We start from the raw sequence: 17791 nt of genomic DNA on the forward strand, positions 1-17791 counted from the left end.
AGTGCTGTGCGATCGATTATCGATAAACCGAGTCGATTGTCCGCTAGTTTGAGAAGGGGTGAAAATTCTCGATTATACAAACTCGATTGTAATGATAAGTTCAAGGAGGTCAAGTGTTCCGCTTTAATTGGGGTCTAGCTTATACTTAGTGCTTTATTTAGCTAATTAGACTTTAATGGCAGTTTCGAGTACTGAGTAAGAGGGCGTTTTAAATGGTTTGCCGTTATACTCGATCGTAAACGTTGTATACCATAGATTTTTCTATTTAATTTAAGCGATTACTCCCTCGTTTTACGTCGTAGTTAATTTATTTCCTGTGATAATGTTAACAAAAGATATGCAATTGTCGTATAAATCAAGTTCTGGCGCCGTTTAGGAGATCTTAATATAATTTGCTGAGGGATGTCATTTATTTTATCGATAAAATCAATTTCAATTTGTTATGTCGATTGAAATGTCTCATAGAAATCTCATTAAATAAAAACTTTATTGTTTTAGTTTAAGTATAATATTTCTTTGAAACGCGATTTCATTATATTATTAGTTTTTCACATAAATTAGAGTTTTGAACGGATAACCACGGATAAGTAGATATGAAACGCAAAGGTACTAGATCTATAACAAAAGAGATAACTAGATCGATCGGGCTGAAATTTGAAATGCCGATGAACACAATGATGATGCCATTATACTCTACTATAAAAAGATACTGATGAATTCATCTACCAATAGGTAAAACAGGTAATGAAAGTTTGTACCATGATATTTTATTTTGAACACGCATGCGAAGCTGCGGGCAACAGCTAGGTAATATATATCGTGAAAAGTAATTATGTTACAAGATAAAGGAACGTCGCATTCAATTAAAAACATTTCAAGAGCAAATACGAATGTAATAAGAATTATAATTGGGCACAATTAGGATCAGGTCCTTCGAGCCTTTGAAGTATATACTTTAAGAGAAAAAAAATCTGTCTTTCGCGAGGGTATTTGGGCCATTAAACAATTGTTAATTATTCATTACTAATAAAATTACAAGAAAAAACTTTCTTGATAAAGGGAATGTAGCGTTATTTCGAGATTATTCTCAGAAAGTAACTAAGGACCAGTCCTGCGGGACTTATAAATAAAGGTGGATAAATGTGGTGTTGTTTCTCAAAGAAATATCAAATTATTAACAGCTCGAGTGTTCGGGGAACAATCGGGGAGGTTTCACGGTTAACAGAGATAAAGTATATATTAAAATATTTTAATAATGTTTATACAGATAAATGTATGTAATAGAAACTGTGCTCCTTACAAATAGTAAAATAAAGGCGAACGAACACTCACAACATCGTGTAGATGTGAATAAATTAATTTATTAATTGGGAAATCACGCAAAAACAACTGATTCGATTTCGTTGAAGTTTTGTTTGTAAAGGCATTAAAAACAGATTTTGATTTCATCCTTATTTTCAACGATAATACACAATTTCGAAATTTATAGTTCCTTTAATATAAAAAGGTGCAAGACCAATTTCACTTCCATATTTTTAAGATACAAAAAGTATTGCGAACAAGACTGACTGATTTGCCAGCTTAAAATATTTACATTTACTTCCTAAACAAGGAGGTTTCATGCAAATTTTATTCAAGGACTTGACGGCTTATAAATTAAATTTGTAATATTTAAGTGTGAATCAAAAGTACAAATAATGTTTTTGTGAAAGTGAATAAGGTTGTAATAATATATATTATACAAAACATTGGATAAATCTGTGGTAGGGATGTGAGAGTTCGCCTTGAGTTAGCTGAACAGTAGGTTCTTAAGTTTAATCGTATGTCTCACTGACCGTAGTTTTTATGTTTATAAATTACATGTTTTTGCACTTAAAATAAAGTAAATATGAAATAAAGCCTTCATGATACGAAAATGAACGATTGTTATTAGAAAATAAAATAACACAACAAACATTTCGATTGTCATATTCGAAAACATCCACATTTCATTTTTATCGACAATTCCCATCGACACGCCCCATCACTAAGCAACTACATAAATCAAGGAGACATACGCCCTATCTGTTTTCAGCTTAATACGATCCCGAAACGTCTGAGTTAAAGGGAGGGGAACCCCCCACGGGAGGTTTTTTACCCGTTATAAGCGAAGTTGAAGTTGATAGCATATTTCGTGGGTCTGTTTTTGACTTTTAATTTGAGTTTTTCGATCGGAGATTTTTGTCATAATTGATGGAGTAGTTTAATGTTGTTTGTTGGTATTTAGGGGGCTTATACACGAGCGCAAAGATGGATACACACTGATATATATGTACGAAACGATACGGGCGGGTACGCGGGCCTGGTGGACGAGGCAGCCGCGCCGATCTTACGTCAACCCGCATTGCCATTGTTAAAAGCGACACAATAACTGATTGAAAATTATACATTACATCATCTTGTACTTAGCGAGAGAGAGAGAGAGAGAGAGAGAAAGAGAGAACAAAAATAGCCGTGAAACGCCTTCACGAACTATCCGGGAAGAGAATTAGATCAAGTGAGACGAGAGTGTGAGATTTAATTAATCATCTTTATAGTGCCTTTTCTTATCATTTAGCGGTTTTGAATAGATGTTAGCAGACTCTCAGACCTACCCGATATGTACACAAAATTACATGAGAACAGATCTAGTCGTTTCGCAGGAGAATAATAACTGACATTGTGACAAGGGAAATTATTAGTGAAGAGACATAGAGATTAATTATTACGACAACAATCGATAAGCTTTGATAAAACAGTCCACTAACCTGTAGGCCATGCGTATTTGTTCACCATTTTTGTACCAAATGAGCTGGGCGGGCGGATTCCCGCCCCGGCTGCGGCACACGAGCTCGAGGCTCTGCCCTCGCCTCACTGTCTCCCCCTCCGCGTAGCCCTCTATGTATGGGGCGCCGGGGGGATCTGAAAGAGGAAGCGTCGTTAGATGAGGTCGGGTTTTGGATGGGTTAAGTAGTAGTAAATTAAATTACTTTTAAAAATTTTTTGAAAAAAAAATTTAATGGTTTTTTTATGATAGAGTGATTCAAGAGGAATGTATATGTATAATAATATTTCTTAAACTACTTCTGAACGCGTGCGAAGTCACGGGCAAAAGCTGGTTACAAATAAATGCGCTTTCTATTAAGAAATATATCCTAGACCTCAAAGGCTATGATGATCGATGAAAAGAAAATTAGAAAAAAAAGTCCCTAACAACAATAGACTTAAAATCATACAATTAAAAAATAATTAAATTAATCACATAAACAGCGAACCAGTTACGCAGTCATAAAGCCATTGAAATTATCGAAAATTCATCGAAAAATATAACAATCAAAATAATAGACAAAAGGCCGTTTAACAAAAAAATACAATCGCGCGGAAAAATGTTAAGCGAATAAAAAAAAAATAATATTAAAAACTCATTACAATGGGGTCTCAGAAGTTAAACAAAATCTTCCGTTTGAGAGCGTCAAAGGACTGTGTAAATAGTGAAACGGCTAAGCGTAAAACGAATTTAATGAGTTTGCGGACAGGCGCCGTATATTGCTAAGACATCATCCGGTTTCTCTGTTTGCTTTCTTTAACAGATGTTTTATATAGAAATGTCTAAATTCAGATCAAACGCAGTTTTGCTCGTTTTAAGTTATCTAAAACTAGCTGTTGCCCGCAGGTTCTCCCGCTCGGTCTTAACAAATGATCATGGTATAAACTTACATCCCCTATTTTATCCCTTTGGGGGTAGATTTTATCAAAATCCTTTCTTAGCGGATGCCTATGTTATTACATCTACCTGCCAAATTTCATCGGTGCAGTGGTTTGTTTTTGAACATTTTTGGCAATGAAATTTTAAATATATTTGCTTCAAACCAGTCTATATGTTAATCCAGATTGTAATCTATCTCTGCGTAAATTTTTATGCAAACGCAATCAGCTGCTTTTTCAACAGACATCCAAACACACGAACATTCACATTTATAATAGTAAAATTAAATTAAAAGTAAATTTGCTATAAAAACAGGAATTATTAAACTATTTTTGTTTCTATTTGGTGCAACTATAATAGACCAGCTGCGCCCCGCGGTTTCGCCCGCGTAAGTCCGTATCTCGTACGAATATCATAATATTGCCTATATGTTATTTCAGTGGTCCAGCTGTCTACCAAATTTCATTATAATCGGTTAAGTAGTTTTTGCGTGAAAGCGCAACTAACACACACACATCCCTACAAACTTTCGCATTTATAATATTAGTAGGATAGGATTACTATGAGTATAACTAGGTTTTTGTATGTCTACATACAATATGTATATCTATGTCCTAAGACAACTGTAAATGGATATATAATTTATACCTTCAGATATCAAACCTAGATTAAACTGAAATACGAGAATATTGATAGATTCTCGAGATCTAGACTAGATCTGAAACGCATTTTTTACATCCGCAGATTGGGATTTCCCGTAATTTTTGTATCCATTATCTATGAGGTTTCGATAATTAGTTACGAGACTTCAGACTAACATAGGCTTCTTTTTATTGCTGTAAACATCGCAAACATCGCACATGGGAATTCTCCTCATCCATACATAGACATCATAAAATCAAACAACAAACAACACTTGTATATTTTTAATTACCCAACCTAACGCTGAAGTTGAGACTTTAAACTCAATAATAATTTCCTTTCTCTCCGTCGTCAAGATGCCATTTCTCAGCGAACCCTATAGGAGGGTTTAATTTTTAAAATTGCGCGTTTAATTTAAAAGGTCGAGTCATTTTTCTCAAAAGGGAAACCTTATTTAGAGCGATGTCACTAAACACTTCTCTTCGCGTCTGTACGAGATGTTTGTTCTTTGACATCGCGATAAAATATCAGAGTTCACCTTACTTACGAATCGTTTTGTTTCGATTTTCTAAATGTCAAAAGCTAATGAAATTTACTCAGACGGCTATGAGTTTAATAACTGGTGAAAAAGTAGGATTTTATCTGTACGTATGTTATGACAAAACAGCTACACTCTATTAATTCATTCATAAAACGAACCATATTTTAAAAATATTTAAGCTGTAGAAAAAATTGGATAATGGGGCATTAAAATATTAAAACCTTTTACTATTAGACTGAAATAAAAACACAAATAAATCATGGTTGCATCCATATCCGTCAATACATTTCAACATTTATGGCAAGCTAGCTTTTGGCCGCGGCTTCGTACGCGTTAAATTTCGTGTATTTAATAGATATTGTACATATAAACCTTTCTACTGAACCACTCTATCTATTAAAAACATCCCCATCAAAATCCGTTGCGTTTTAAAGATTTAAGCATACTTAGGGACACAGACAGAGAAAGCGACTTCGCTTTATACTATGTAGTAATATCTTCCAGATAACATATAAATAAGTATTAAATATGCAATATAAATAAACCAATTCAAAATATATATCAAACTAGTAAACCCGGCTAACTCCGGCTTGGCTGCATGTGAAAAATGATTTTCCCGCTTTTCTTCTCCTTTTTTCCAGAATTTTCTTTGCTATAAACCTCATAGAACCCGAGACCTTTCCAACGAATGCAAACCCGTGGAAATCGGTTCGTGCGTTCTGGAGTTATAGCGCCAGGAAGGAAAACCCGACTTATTTATATAGTAAATAAATCGTGTTTTTTAACCGTTATAATGTTAATTTACTTAACATTCGTTGCAAAGAACGGTCCCAGTGTTTAAGCTGATTGTAAACATAATAATTTTACTGAGCGCACGAATCTAAAGTAAGCTGTATGTTAATGTTTGTAATTATACAGTTATTGTTCTAGAACCTTCTATCACACCGAATTGTAACGGAACAATGCTAAAAAATATAATAACCATGTGTATTTGTTAAATTATATTAAGTCAGTTATTAAATGAATCTAAGAAATTATATCTATAACCTCACTGCACTGCAAACACCATTTTGCAGTTTAATCTAAACCTATCAAGAGAATCTTAAGTAACAATACCTCTTTTAACTGTATTATCATCTTTACTGAGTCTCAATAAATACATAATTCCTATTTTCTGCCTGTTATCATCCCAACCGACAAGAACGATATCAGATAAATAATATACATAGTTTATAAATACCAAAAAACGACGCTAAAATTATAGAATCAACTAAATAGCCCTACTTGCTTTTACAAAATAAACGAAAGGAAATTATTTTATCCTGACAACCCTAATTAAAATAGGATGAAATCATGAAATTATTGTTTCTAATGTATCGTCACCGATCCTTGATAACTATACAGAGTTTGAATTAAATCTGTCCGTTTAAAGTAGATCAAAACCGAGTCTAAATGAGTTGGTTACATACAAACACAACGTGAAGTTAGTAAAAGCTACAAAAATAGTTGCAAAGCTTAACATTGTATCAGTCTCGTAACGGTGTGATAGAAGGAACCGTATTAGCGCGTCTTTGAAGCCCGAGTTATGGAAATAGACACTTATATCAACACGGCTTGTAAATTAATAAACTTTACTAATTATTTAAGAATAACAGGACAGTGTTGGCTCAGTGGTAAACACCTAATCAATCGAAAAGTCGGAAGTTCAAGACCGGACGAACGTCCGAGAAAGAAAAAGATTTTTCAATTTATCTGCATATTTTCCACATCACCACTGCCCGGAAAGGAAACAATAGTGATGAAATTAGCATATCCAAGGATCAAAGGTTGACCGCCTCCTTGGTACAGTGGTTAACGCGTGAGCGTAGAACCGAGGGGTCCTGGGTTCGATTCCCGGTGGGGACGCACAAAAAAATGTCTCGGTCTGGCAGGACACAGAAGGCTGATCACCTACTTGTTCCTAAAGAAAATCGATCAGTGAAACGGATGTACATCATCTGCCCCATACCCCACTAGGGGACTCGGGACTTCACTTTAAGGATCAAAGGTTGGGTAATTAATATCTACCAACCCGCACTTTGTCAGCATGGATGATGACTTGAACTCTCATAGAAGGCCTTTTGTCCCTGTCCAGAACATAGGACTAATAATTTATATGTAACTGAATCATATCATTTTCTTTATGTACGTGATAAATCTGAACTCAAAATACTATAGCGATAAAAGTCTACGAAAAAACTTAACTAAATTAACTTATTTCAACATAAATCACTTCGCTCGCCACCCCCCAGATATGCGAAACGTCTTTTTTGCGACAGCCTAAACACTTTTGTGTCACAGTTCGCTTCTTTTTGCATTCCTTTGTGCTAGTGATGTGCGTTACATCGATAAATATTTAGTTCATACGATAAATCGAACATACAGTTAATGCATTACGTGACTATTGTAGAATAAGAAAAGACGTGGTAGCTCAGTGGTGAGGACCTTGGAAAAATCGATAAGGATTCGAGACCAGGCGAGTGAATAGGAAACAAATTGATGCTTCAATGTGGATAACATCACTCGGCATAAAAACGTACAAGTAAAGCTTATAAAATCGTGTTAAAACACCAACAGATATCAGCACACGCACATCACTGGGTAACACGAGTATAGGGGTAAGAAAACATGCATGTAATTATACAGGCTGATGGAATTTAGCATCCACGGGACACCCTGTATATCCCATCCCACTAATATTATAAATGCGAAACTTTGTAAAGATGTGTGTGTGTGTTTGTTACTCTTTCACGCAATAACTACTGAACCGATTGCAATGAAACTTGGTACGTATATAGCTGTAGGTAGACAGCTGGACAACTGGAATAACATATAGGCAACTTTTTATCCCGATATTCCTGCTGGGTAAGAACTTACGCGTGTGAAACCGCGGAGCGCAGCTAGTGTTGATATAATGGCCTATTAGCTAGCGGTATATCGAATATATATAAATTGTAGAGAAAGTTAAATTGTAGGAAGTTTATTATTTTTGTTAAAAATAATTATTACTTATATTGATAGAGCGTGCATATGATTTTTCTCAACTGATTTCAACGGACCACGTTTCGTTGTAACGTTTTTTACGTATTCTTTATTGAAATTTATAAAAATCAATTGCCAACACATAGCAAATAAAAAGTTCTTAATGATATTTATAAAATTATCTAGTAAAACAACTTTTATTTGGTTTTCTTTATTTACAAAGAAACCACCAATATCCCCAACAAAATTTCTCATATAAACCACGTGAATGCTAAAAACATAAAAACTCGTTAACCAGACGTACATAAGAAGTATGCAACAGTTACACAAACCACAACCCATCATTACGCATGGAGAGGCCAAAATTTGCCATCTAACGCTAAAATGCATACATTCCATAAATATTTATGGCGAATATACTAGGGCACATTTTGGCCTGTCCCCGCCTGTCCAAACAAGTTCGGAATTGCAAAGTATATTTTGTGACGGGAACCACCTCTCTATGAATTATTAATTATCCCTCCCCCACACCTTGTTAGCGAGTGTGATTTAACATTTTAAAAAGTGAAAAAGATTCGATTCTTTGAAGTTATGCAAACTTATTTTATACGGTCGTCAAGATTGAATTAAACCGGTATTTATTAATTTTATAACCTAATCTGGCTGATATCAGTGTTGATTCGATAGTATTATTTCTAGAAACAGCTAAAACCGCCTTAGCATCATTTAAAAAGACCTATCCCCAATTAACCGAAGCATTCATTAATTCAACGCATTGGATTCTACGGTCCCCAATACTCGAGAGATGAGCAGAATAACAATTATGTAACAGGCCGAATCAACAGTCGATCGCTTAATAGTGGTTCAATAATTCATAGGTCGAACGACACTCGACTATAATGGTTTGCATGCTCGTTATACCCACCGTGCTGCGTTTACCCAGTACTCTGGTACGGTTATTTGAGTTCATTAGCCCGTTGTTTTTTTTATGGATTCAGTATTTGTGATATTATTGTTTGATAGACAATTGAAACAGGCAATACGGTGTAAAAATTTTCAGACTTTTTTAGACGTGAAACTAATGCGCTTTTAATGCGGACATATCTACCAATTTTTTAAATAATTTGCTATATCAATAAACATTAAAATGCATTCATTTAGTATTAATATCAGCCGTCGCACAATGTCATTTCATAGATATATTTAAAATGGGTTCAGACGATTTGAGTGAGTTTAGTGTAGAAGGCGGAATTATTACTCAGTTATTTCTTGTATGCTGGTCGGAAAAACCCAAATAGCAAGATAAATACGATAAAGAGGAAATAATAGAAATATTAATCAATATAATATACATCAAGAATAGTCCTAGTATCATTAATAATTTTACTACTAATTATTCTACATAATCTGTATTTAATATCTCATTTATTAATAAAAAAAACTGAAACTCATCTGCTAGATGGTACATATAGATATCTAGAAATACTAAGTATTCTCTCTTAACTATTTTTAAAAATCATTGCAGCACAAATCGCACAGAAGTCCCACAAAAAAGCACTGAAATAAAAATTAACGTTCCAGACGAAATATTATCAAAATAAAAGACAAAGACAATGGAATCGGAGCTCGTGAAATTTAATTGTCCAAGAAAAATATGAGTTGGACACAAGAAAACGTCACTTGGACGCGAGAAATGGCGAGTTATGAATGACGTCACTTATTTGGGATTAGGTATGAGATTAGACGTGGGATTCACTCATCTTGTCGTTATGATACAATTACTTGGAGGTAACAAATTGGGATGCCACGTCTGTGCTTTATCTTGTCTAATCTATGGCGTTTTTGTGGGATTCCGAATATTAAGAGCGCGTCTTGGATGTTGTTTAGTACGCTGCTGTGGGCTTTATTTATTTATATATTATGTTAGTTGAATACGGATGAAAAATGTGACCTTTATTATTAGATTTCGGGAGTTTGTAAATGAATATATAATACACACGTTTAACTTTATTATGAGTATGTTTTAACAATGAATATATAATTTCTAGATGTTTCAAAATGATATAAGCATTTTCGTCAAGTAAACCTACCAACTATATACATTGCTTTTAAGTATTGATTAATCGCTGTAAATTTCGCCTTCGTTTTTGTATTATTTTCTATTAAAACGGTTATAAAATCTCTTTAGAATTGAACTTTACAATAATTAAAAAATATACTAAGATATATATTATTATACTATATATTCGTTAACATATAAACATTTTCATAGAAATCGCTTCAGATTATAAAATAAACTCGTAAAGCCAATTAGTCATAACATAATCTATAGGTACCCTAAATACATCGTCTCCAGTCTCCCGCGTAGTCTGTTTGTAACGAAATTAGGATACCCCATACTGAGTTGTTTTTGGATTACTGATTTATATTTAGTTTCCAAATTAGTATGAGAAATACTTGGCAATTATTGGAAGTTTGTGTTGGATACATCATGACATATAAAACAAGTCGTCTTCTATGTCTGTTCCTATGTACATATATATGCTTAAATCTTTAAAACTACGTAACGGATTTTGATGGGGTATTTTTAAGGGATAGAATGATTCAAGAGAAGAGTTTATATATATAATGATATCTATTAAACTACTCCGAATTTAACGCGTGCGAAGCCGCAAGCAAAAACTAGTTGTAACATACTTCAATATAATTGATCACTACCGATCCGCCCCGGCTTCACCCGTTGTATACGTTTATACGTTTTTGTATAAGAATCTTCCTTGTGGCTTATTAAAATAACGATAAAGGGCATAGGATTTTTTTATCCAGGAGATCCATGCTTTATGCGGAAAAACTGTGTTTATCTTTTTTAACTGTTATCCTTTATCTTGTATCTTTTCCTTTATCTTGTATATTTTCCTTAAACTACATAGGCGTAGTCGTGGGCGGAAAGTTTCGCAGGTAATTACTGAATTCGAAAGAAGAAAATGAAATGTTGTTCCAAAAAACAAGCAGACAGTTATCCTATTTAATCCGCCCACTTTGTTGTGTTTAATTTAAATAACGCATCCATTATCCTCTAACAGAAAATCAGCAAATATTCTACCATGACTTACTTAACTTCCAAAGACAAAAGGGAGCAGTTCCATGAGTACTCTATATACTTTTTCTTATATAAAACACTTATAAGATATTTTAAGTAAAACCTGCATAGCACGAGATTATTGAATCTTATTAAATGTAATCTATAAGATATATATAAAGTTAAAATTACATAGTACGCGAATACTAATCCGTATATTAAAGTAGCTTTTGCTCGTGGCTTCGCACGCGTTAAATTTGGAGTAGTTTAAAAGATGTTACTCATATAAACCTTCCTCTTGAACCACTGTATCTATTAAAATCAACCCCAACAAAATCCGTAGCGTAGTTTTAAAGATTTAAGCATACGCAGGGACAGAGAAAGCGACTTTGTTTTATACTATATTGTGAAGCAATCTATAAGTTATTAAGTTAAACTTACATAGCACGCTGAGTTGTATGGTACTGCGCATGGGCGAATCTCTTTGCAGCGCCTCGTGACGAGCCTCGCACGTGAAATCTGCGTAATCATCTTCCGAGGTTGCTTTGAAGTGTACCCTGTAGACAATGTAAAGCATTATTGTTTATAACACAGTTCTCTCTTCAGTTAAGTTGAGCAGTGGTGTCTCAGTGGTGAGAACCTCGGACTTACAATCGATAAGTCAGGGTTCGAGACCAGCCGAGCGTGCAAGAAATAAATTGATTTTGTAAATAACATCACCACTGCTCGAAACGGTGAAGGAAAACATGGTGGGGAAACCAGTTTGTCCCAAAAAAAAAAGTTCCACCACATGTGACATCTGCAAACCCTTCGCCAGCGTGGTGGATAATGTCCTGAACCCTCAAGGAGACCTGCGTTCCAGCAGTGGGAACATATATGGGCTGATGATGATAACACGGTTCCAGAATGCTCACGACCCTCAGGAGTGAGGATTTTGACATAAAGAGAGAAAGAGAGAGATTGTTTATTAACAAGATGGTCTACTTAATATTATTCATCTTTTAAGGAATTAAATATACAACATTCTCAAATCTAAATATACACGTAAAGCGTAATGAAAATCGACCAAGCTTTTCCTTGATTTCTCGAGAATTTAAATAAAAAATATTTAAAAATTTAAATCTCTGTTTTTAAACACGATTACACGTCATGCCTACTTTTGTTAAATCAGTAATTGTTATTTAAAAACATACCAACTAACAATACAATATTTCATAATATAAAGTATAAAAATGGCAGGTTTCTTAAAAATGTATATTAAAGTATAGATTTATAAACAGTGGTTTATTATTCATTGTCTGTCTTATTTATGTGGATGAAAGGGACTCATTTGATGAGATATTCACATTCAGATAAGACACATGTGTAATCTTTCTTTTGAAAACGCGCGAAATCAGGCGTGTAGTTAGTATTTAGGTCTCAAAATCTCAATTGAGACATCCTAAGTACTTGATATAGGTAGAAAAATAAATGAGTTTAGATAAACTGATAAATACATGTCAGAATTTTTCAAATGTTACTAACATAAATTCATTCTACAAAAAAGGTCATTGACGTCTCGGGGAGGGTGGTACCACACCATATTCTAAAATGGGACAAAACGACAACAATTCTTTATCAAACAACAAGAATCGCTACAATTGCTTGAAAATCCGAGGAGTTTTCGAAACACAAACAAACAAAACTAAAAAAAATCTAAAATCCAGTAGAATTGAGAAGCTCTGCTGTTTTCAGGGCATCGGGTGAAATCTATCTGTTCATGTATCAATGTTGAAATCGATCCTTTTCAATGAAAATATTTCGTTTAGTTGAGGTAGATTAAATTGAATGGAGTTTTCAATTATTTACAGGTAAATCGTTTTGGAATTATTTTATCCCTTTTGAACTAAAAATGCACTTTTACCCTAAAATATTTTATTCGAGTTATAATATATTTAGTCTTTGTATGGAGATTACAATATTATTTACTTTTAGCAATATATACATGAACTCGCAATATGTTTTATTTTTAACTAATATTTTTTGTCCTTTACCAAGCTCTTTTACATGCAATGAGGTGTTTTCGTTTTCACCCAATACCTAATCAAAAGCTTCATAAAATATCATAAACGTCACACAAAAACGCCACAAGGACATATTATATTGCATACAGAATACATTTAAAAAGATCGGCACATCCGCATATCGGATTTAATTGCCTTCCACGTCACCTTGCGTCACCCAGCGTCGGATTGCGAGCTACACCTTGCGGGTGACAGATCCGCACCTCAGGAAATAAACTTGGGGAAACTCTTTACCGATATTGGATTTTGTTTGAAGCTGCTAGATTTGTTTACGGTTTGAATTTAACTCGATTAGACGTGGTGATTATTTTGATAACGATGCTTGGAGACGAAAATGTAATTAAAGTTGTTTAATAAATGCATAAATATTAGAAATGTAAGAAAGTTTTCATCAATACAAAAAATAATTATCGAATAAAAAATTTTAATAATATACCAACTAATAAAGGAAATACCCATGGTAATGAGATGTTTCCTGCGTTATAAAATAACCTATGTCACTCTTTTAACTCTCTTGGTTAGGATATAGTTATCTCCAGACACAAAATCACAACATAACCAGTAGGTTGCGACGTGAAAGAAGGACAAACAAACAAATACTACTTTCGCATTTATACATAATATATCATACACATTCTCAGATGACAGCAATACATATCAGCAAAAACAATATATAAAGGTCTGATTTGCTATTTTAAATCCCTACTGTTAACCTCAAAGTTGATCTTAAGAAGACATAAAACACACGTGCACTGCCTCCCGCGTTTATACGTATTCAGTAAAATTAAGCATCGGAATCTTAAGTCACCGTAATCCTCCCTCAAAAATATTTAAAACGGAAAATCCTGAACTAAATCTGCGTAAAGGAAGCTCATTTACATGGCCCACAAATCGAAAGAAAAAGCATACAGTTAATATGCTACTTAATCTTCTGCAAGCGTGTGATAACTCCCCGAGCAAGCTTGACCCAATTGCAGCCACTTAAACATGTTTTTAAAAGCTATTCAGGTCAAGCGACACGAAACGTACCAATAAAATCTTAAAGCGTAATCATTATATAGCAAACGGTAACAAAATCCACGATTTATATTTTGCCCATTTTAAAAATGTGTTGAAAATAAATTGCATATTACTCGAGATTAAACTGGCGCTGTCGTGGGTCTGACAAGAGGAATTATAGCGGCTGTAAAATGCACCGAATTTTATATTTGGGGATTTTTCAGTTATATCCCGTTTATGTCCTAACGTCGCTTGAAGATGAAGTGGCTGGAGATCAGTTCCTTAACCTGTGTACATCCAAAATATATAAAGGGCCAAGTAATATTCCATTGCCAACCCTGCTCTATATTAATAATAATTTCATAAAAAAAATCCGGCTTCAAACAGTCAGAACTAGACCAAAATTAAATAAGACCACACAGGAGATATCAGCTCGCAAATAAGAAAGAATCATCAAATTATGTTTACCCAATGTTCGAAGAAACCCAAAAAAATATAGTCGGATTGATAACCTCCCATTTACTCATAGCCAATTTAAAGTATAAAGAAATGGTTGAAGTTAAAATAGGAGTATAAGACGAAGAAGCTTAGAGCGTTTTATGCCACAGGAAGGCAAACGACATCAACACGTGTCACCTAATGTTTAGCACGCTTCTCATTAGCATCCACAATTAGATGCTGAAGCTTGGGAGACCTCTCGTATTATACAGGGATAGCTGCCTTAGAAATTGTTTCTTTGCTTTTAATTTTATGGAGCCACTGGTTTGGACTTATGATTTTTTAAAGCCTGTAGGTGCATTATTTTGCGTTGATGTTTGATCAAAGTTATTATTAATGATCGAAGGTTGAGTAAAATAGTTTTAAATATATATTTCTGAACATATAACATTGATGTTTTTGTTGATTAAGTTACAAATAAAGCATATCTTAGCATGCTAGTTACTTGGTAAATAAAATACTGAAATTTCTTCGTAATACTACAAAACGATAAATTCTAAAAACACACGTAATTATGCTTTATAAGAACACAAGAAAACACGAAGAACTGCTTTTAAAGTAGTGCAGATCCTGCTGCAAATTCAACCAGTGATATCAAAAACATATCTCACATATTCAACGACGATTCAGAAACATTAACGCAATTCGTACCCTAACTGCCTGTACACATTGAATTACAAACAAACAAATTCCAAGATGAACGAACCTGTCACACAGCTAAATAAATCTGTGAGTTTGGCCCATCAATTTTCAACTTTGTCAAACTTTTGTCCCATGTCATGTCCGTAGCGCAAGATGGAATGGATGGGTTTCAGGATAAATAAATACAATCCAAGTTTTGACGTATATGCTGGTACTTATTATCTAGGTTACTGTTGTAGCCTGAAATTGGAGATTTCAGGATTAACACTTATGGAACAATTTTGAGAGGATAATAGTTCCAAAATTGATTTTATTGAACTTATTGTATAGAAACCGTTTCTCTGTCTCTTCGATCAGTGGACACAAAAGCGTTTTAAGCAAAATGGCTTTGATGCTTCGGGAAGACTATTGTTGCTATAAAATATTGGGCAATTGCTTTAGGCATTAGTACTTTGCTCATTATCATTAACCTGTAAAAAATGTCTTTTGTACATATCTCACAAAGGGACACGGAAAATCTAGCTTTTTATAACTAAACATAATTAGATTTAAGTATAAGGAAAAACATATCACAAGCTCGTATGAAGTCACATCTAAACACAAATTATTATCTACTGAAACAAACAATTCCTCACAGTCGCAGTCGGTTAAAATATCCGGAATCCTGACGGATCCCAGAGCACCTCAAGTCGGAGCATTTCGCAAAAAGCAATTTATATTTTGTATACAGTAGGTACGTATGATATGACACAAGGAAATAAGTTGCGAAGTTTGTTCATATTTAAATTTTAACAACCCAATTACTGTGATGGCTTGGTGTGTAAGATTTTTAAATTTATGATGCTCTCCCATGTTTAAGCGGCGCTTTGACTAGTCGAGTTTATGCAAGCCTAGTACGCTCTTATGATCAACTGGTCAATATTTAATATATCTGGGTAATCCTCATGGAAAGTGAATTATTTGCTTTTTTATACGGACACTTGTTTACTTTTCCTCACCCTTCTCGTTCCATTCCCGAATCAATCCTTAAATTATCCTTTGCACATTAAAAGCGGGCAATTCACTTGTAGCTGCTCTATTTCTGCAAATGTTCTTAGGCGGTGGTGATCGCTTACCATCAGGCGAACCACCAGCTCCAGTTGCCCGCTATTTCATAAAAATATCTTCTTTTCTTCTTCTCTTGACTCTCTTTCACTCTCTTATTATGATGGTACATGTAGTAATGATTACCTTGATATTGTTGTATATCTGACTGCCTTAGGATTGCCGTTGGCACTTTCCACCTCCCTGATGTCTTCGTTGGCAACTGTGAAAAACAATAATTCATTATTTTTTTGAATAAAAACAAAAACGATCACATAACATTGATGTGTATATCATTGAGAAATTAATACGAGATTCAATTAGCATGTGATATCATAGTGCTTTGATATAATCTTTCTTCTTATATATAAAAATCAATTGCTGTTCGTTAGTCTCGCAAAAGCTCGAGAATCACTTAGCGGATTTTGATAATTTTGGTTTTGTTTCATTCATAATAATCCAGAACTACATCTAAATCAACACAGCCGTTACAAGTGATCTAAGATCGCACTAAGATACGAATTACCGAAAAATAAAACATAATTTATAATTAAATATTTATATTAAGATAATTTTTACAAGTAACAAACAATAGTTCCACAATTTGGCCCACAAGTTGTACCAAACACAGAACCAGTTTTGCATACGAAATTTATATTTCATAGAGCATTTGCATAGAGAAAGTATTTAACATCACCCACTCCACCCCGCTGTTATTCTTGAACTTTATAGACCGTAAATACATGGAGTAGATATTCGTTGTAATTTTTTTTTTAAATAAATAAAATCTTACCTACATCAGATTATAAAGCAAATAGAAATATCGTCAAAAGCTATAATTGCTTTGTCAAATGTAAAAAAATCATTACATAGTATAAAACAAAGTCGCTTTCTCTGTCCCTATGTCCCTATGTATGCTTAAATCTTTAAACCTACGCAACAGATATTGATGGTGTTTTTTAAATTGATAGGGTGTTTTAAGAGGAAGATTTATATGTATAACATGGAATAAATAAAACACTCATAAAACAACAAACATAACACACGTTTTATTAATAAGTTGAACAAGTAGTTTCGATAAAAACCTTCTCAAGATATGTTTTTCAAAACTATATTTTTCTGTCATATTTAAATATTAATTAACCAAACACACGTAGACACACACTTGGCCCCAAGCTAAACGGTCGCAAGTGAGAAAACATTAAAACACAGCAAACTTACATCACGCCAGGGCACTGAAGTTAATTCTGACAATTTCGCATTACTGTTCCATAGAGACTGATTACAGTGTGCTGTAATCCGCCCCTTGGAACGTCTATGCGTTATATTGTGTTAGTTTTGTGATAACACTGTTTAAAATTGGCTTGGTTGAAGGGAAACTACAGTATATACACAGTATAAGGACGTATAGAAATGCGAGATTCTTTCGTGTCACTCGTTTCATAATGGATATAAGTTGTCGTTATATATCTTTACTAGCGGTCCGCCCCGGCATCGCT

General features: G+C 34.0%; 1 protein-coding gene across 3 annotated transcripts in view; it reads right to left on the reverse strand.

Annotated features, from left to right (window-relative positions):
* LOC119835972 (nephrin) overlaps positions 1-17791 on the reverse strand; it is a 178168-nt gene that overhangs the window by 55560 nt on the left and 104817 nt on the right. For all 3 annotated transcript variants that reach the window (XM_038361107.1, XM_038361105.1, XM_038361106.1), the window contains exons 6-8: positions 16440-16515; positions 11449-11564; positions 2787-2940 (exon numbers count right to left, since the gene is read on the reverse strand). In XM_038361107.1, the coding sequence (XP_038217035.1) occupies positions 2787-2940; positions 11449-11564; positions 16440-16515 (346 nt within the window). The remainder of the gene's footprint in view (positions 1-2786; positions 2941-11448; positions 11565-16439; positions 16516-17791) is intronic.

This window comes from Zerene cesonia, chromosome 22 (assembly GCF_012273895.1).
Source record: "Zerene cesonia ecotype Mississippi chromosome 22, Zerene_cesonia_1.1, whole genome shotgun sequence".
NCBI classification, from domain to species: domain Eukaryota; kingdom Metazoa; phylum Arthropoda; class Insecta; order Lepidoptera; family Pieridae; genus Zerene; species Zerene cesonia.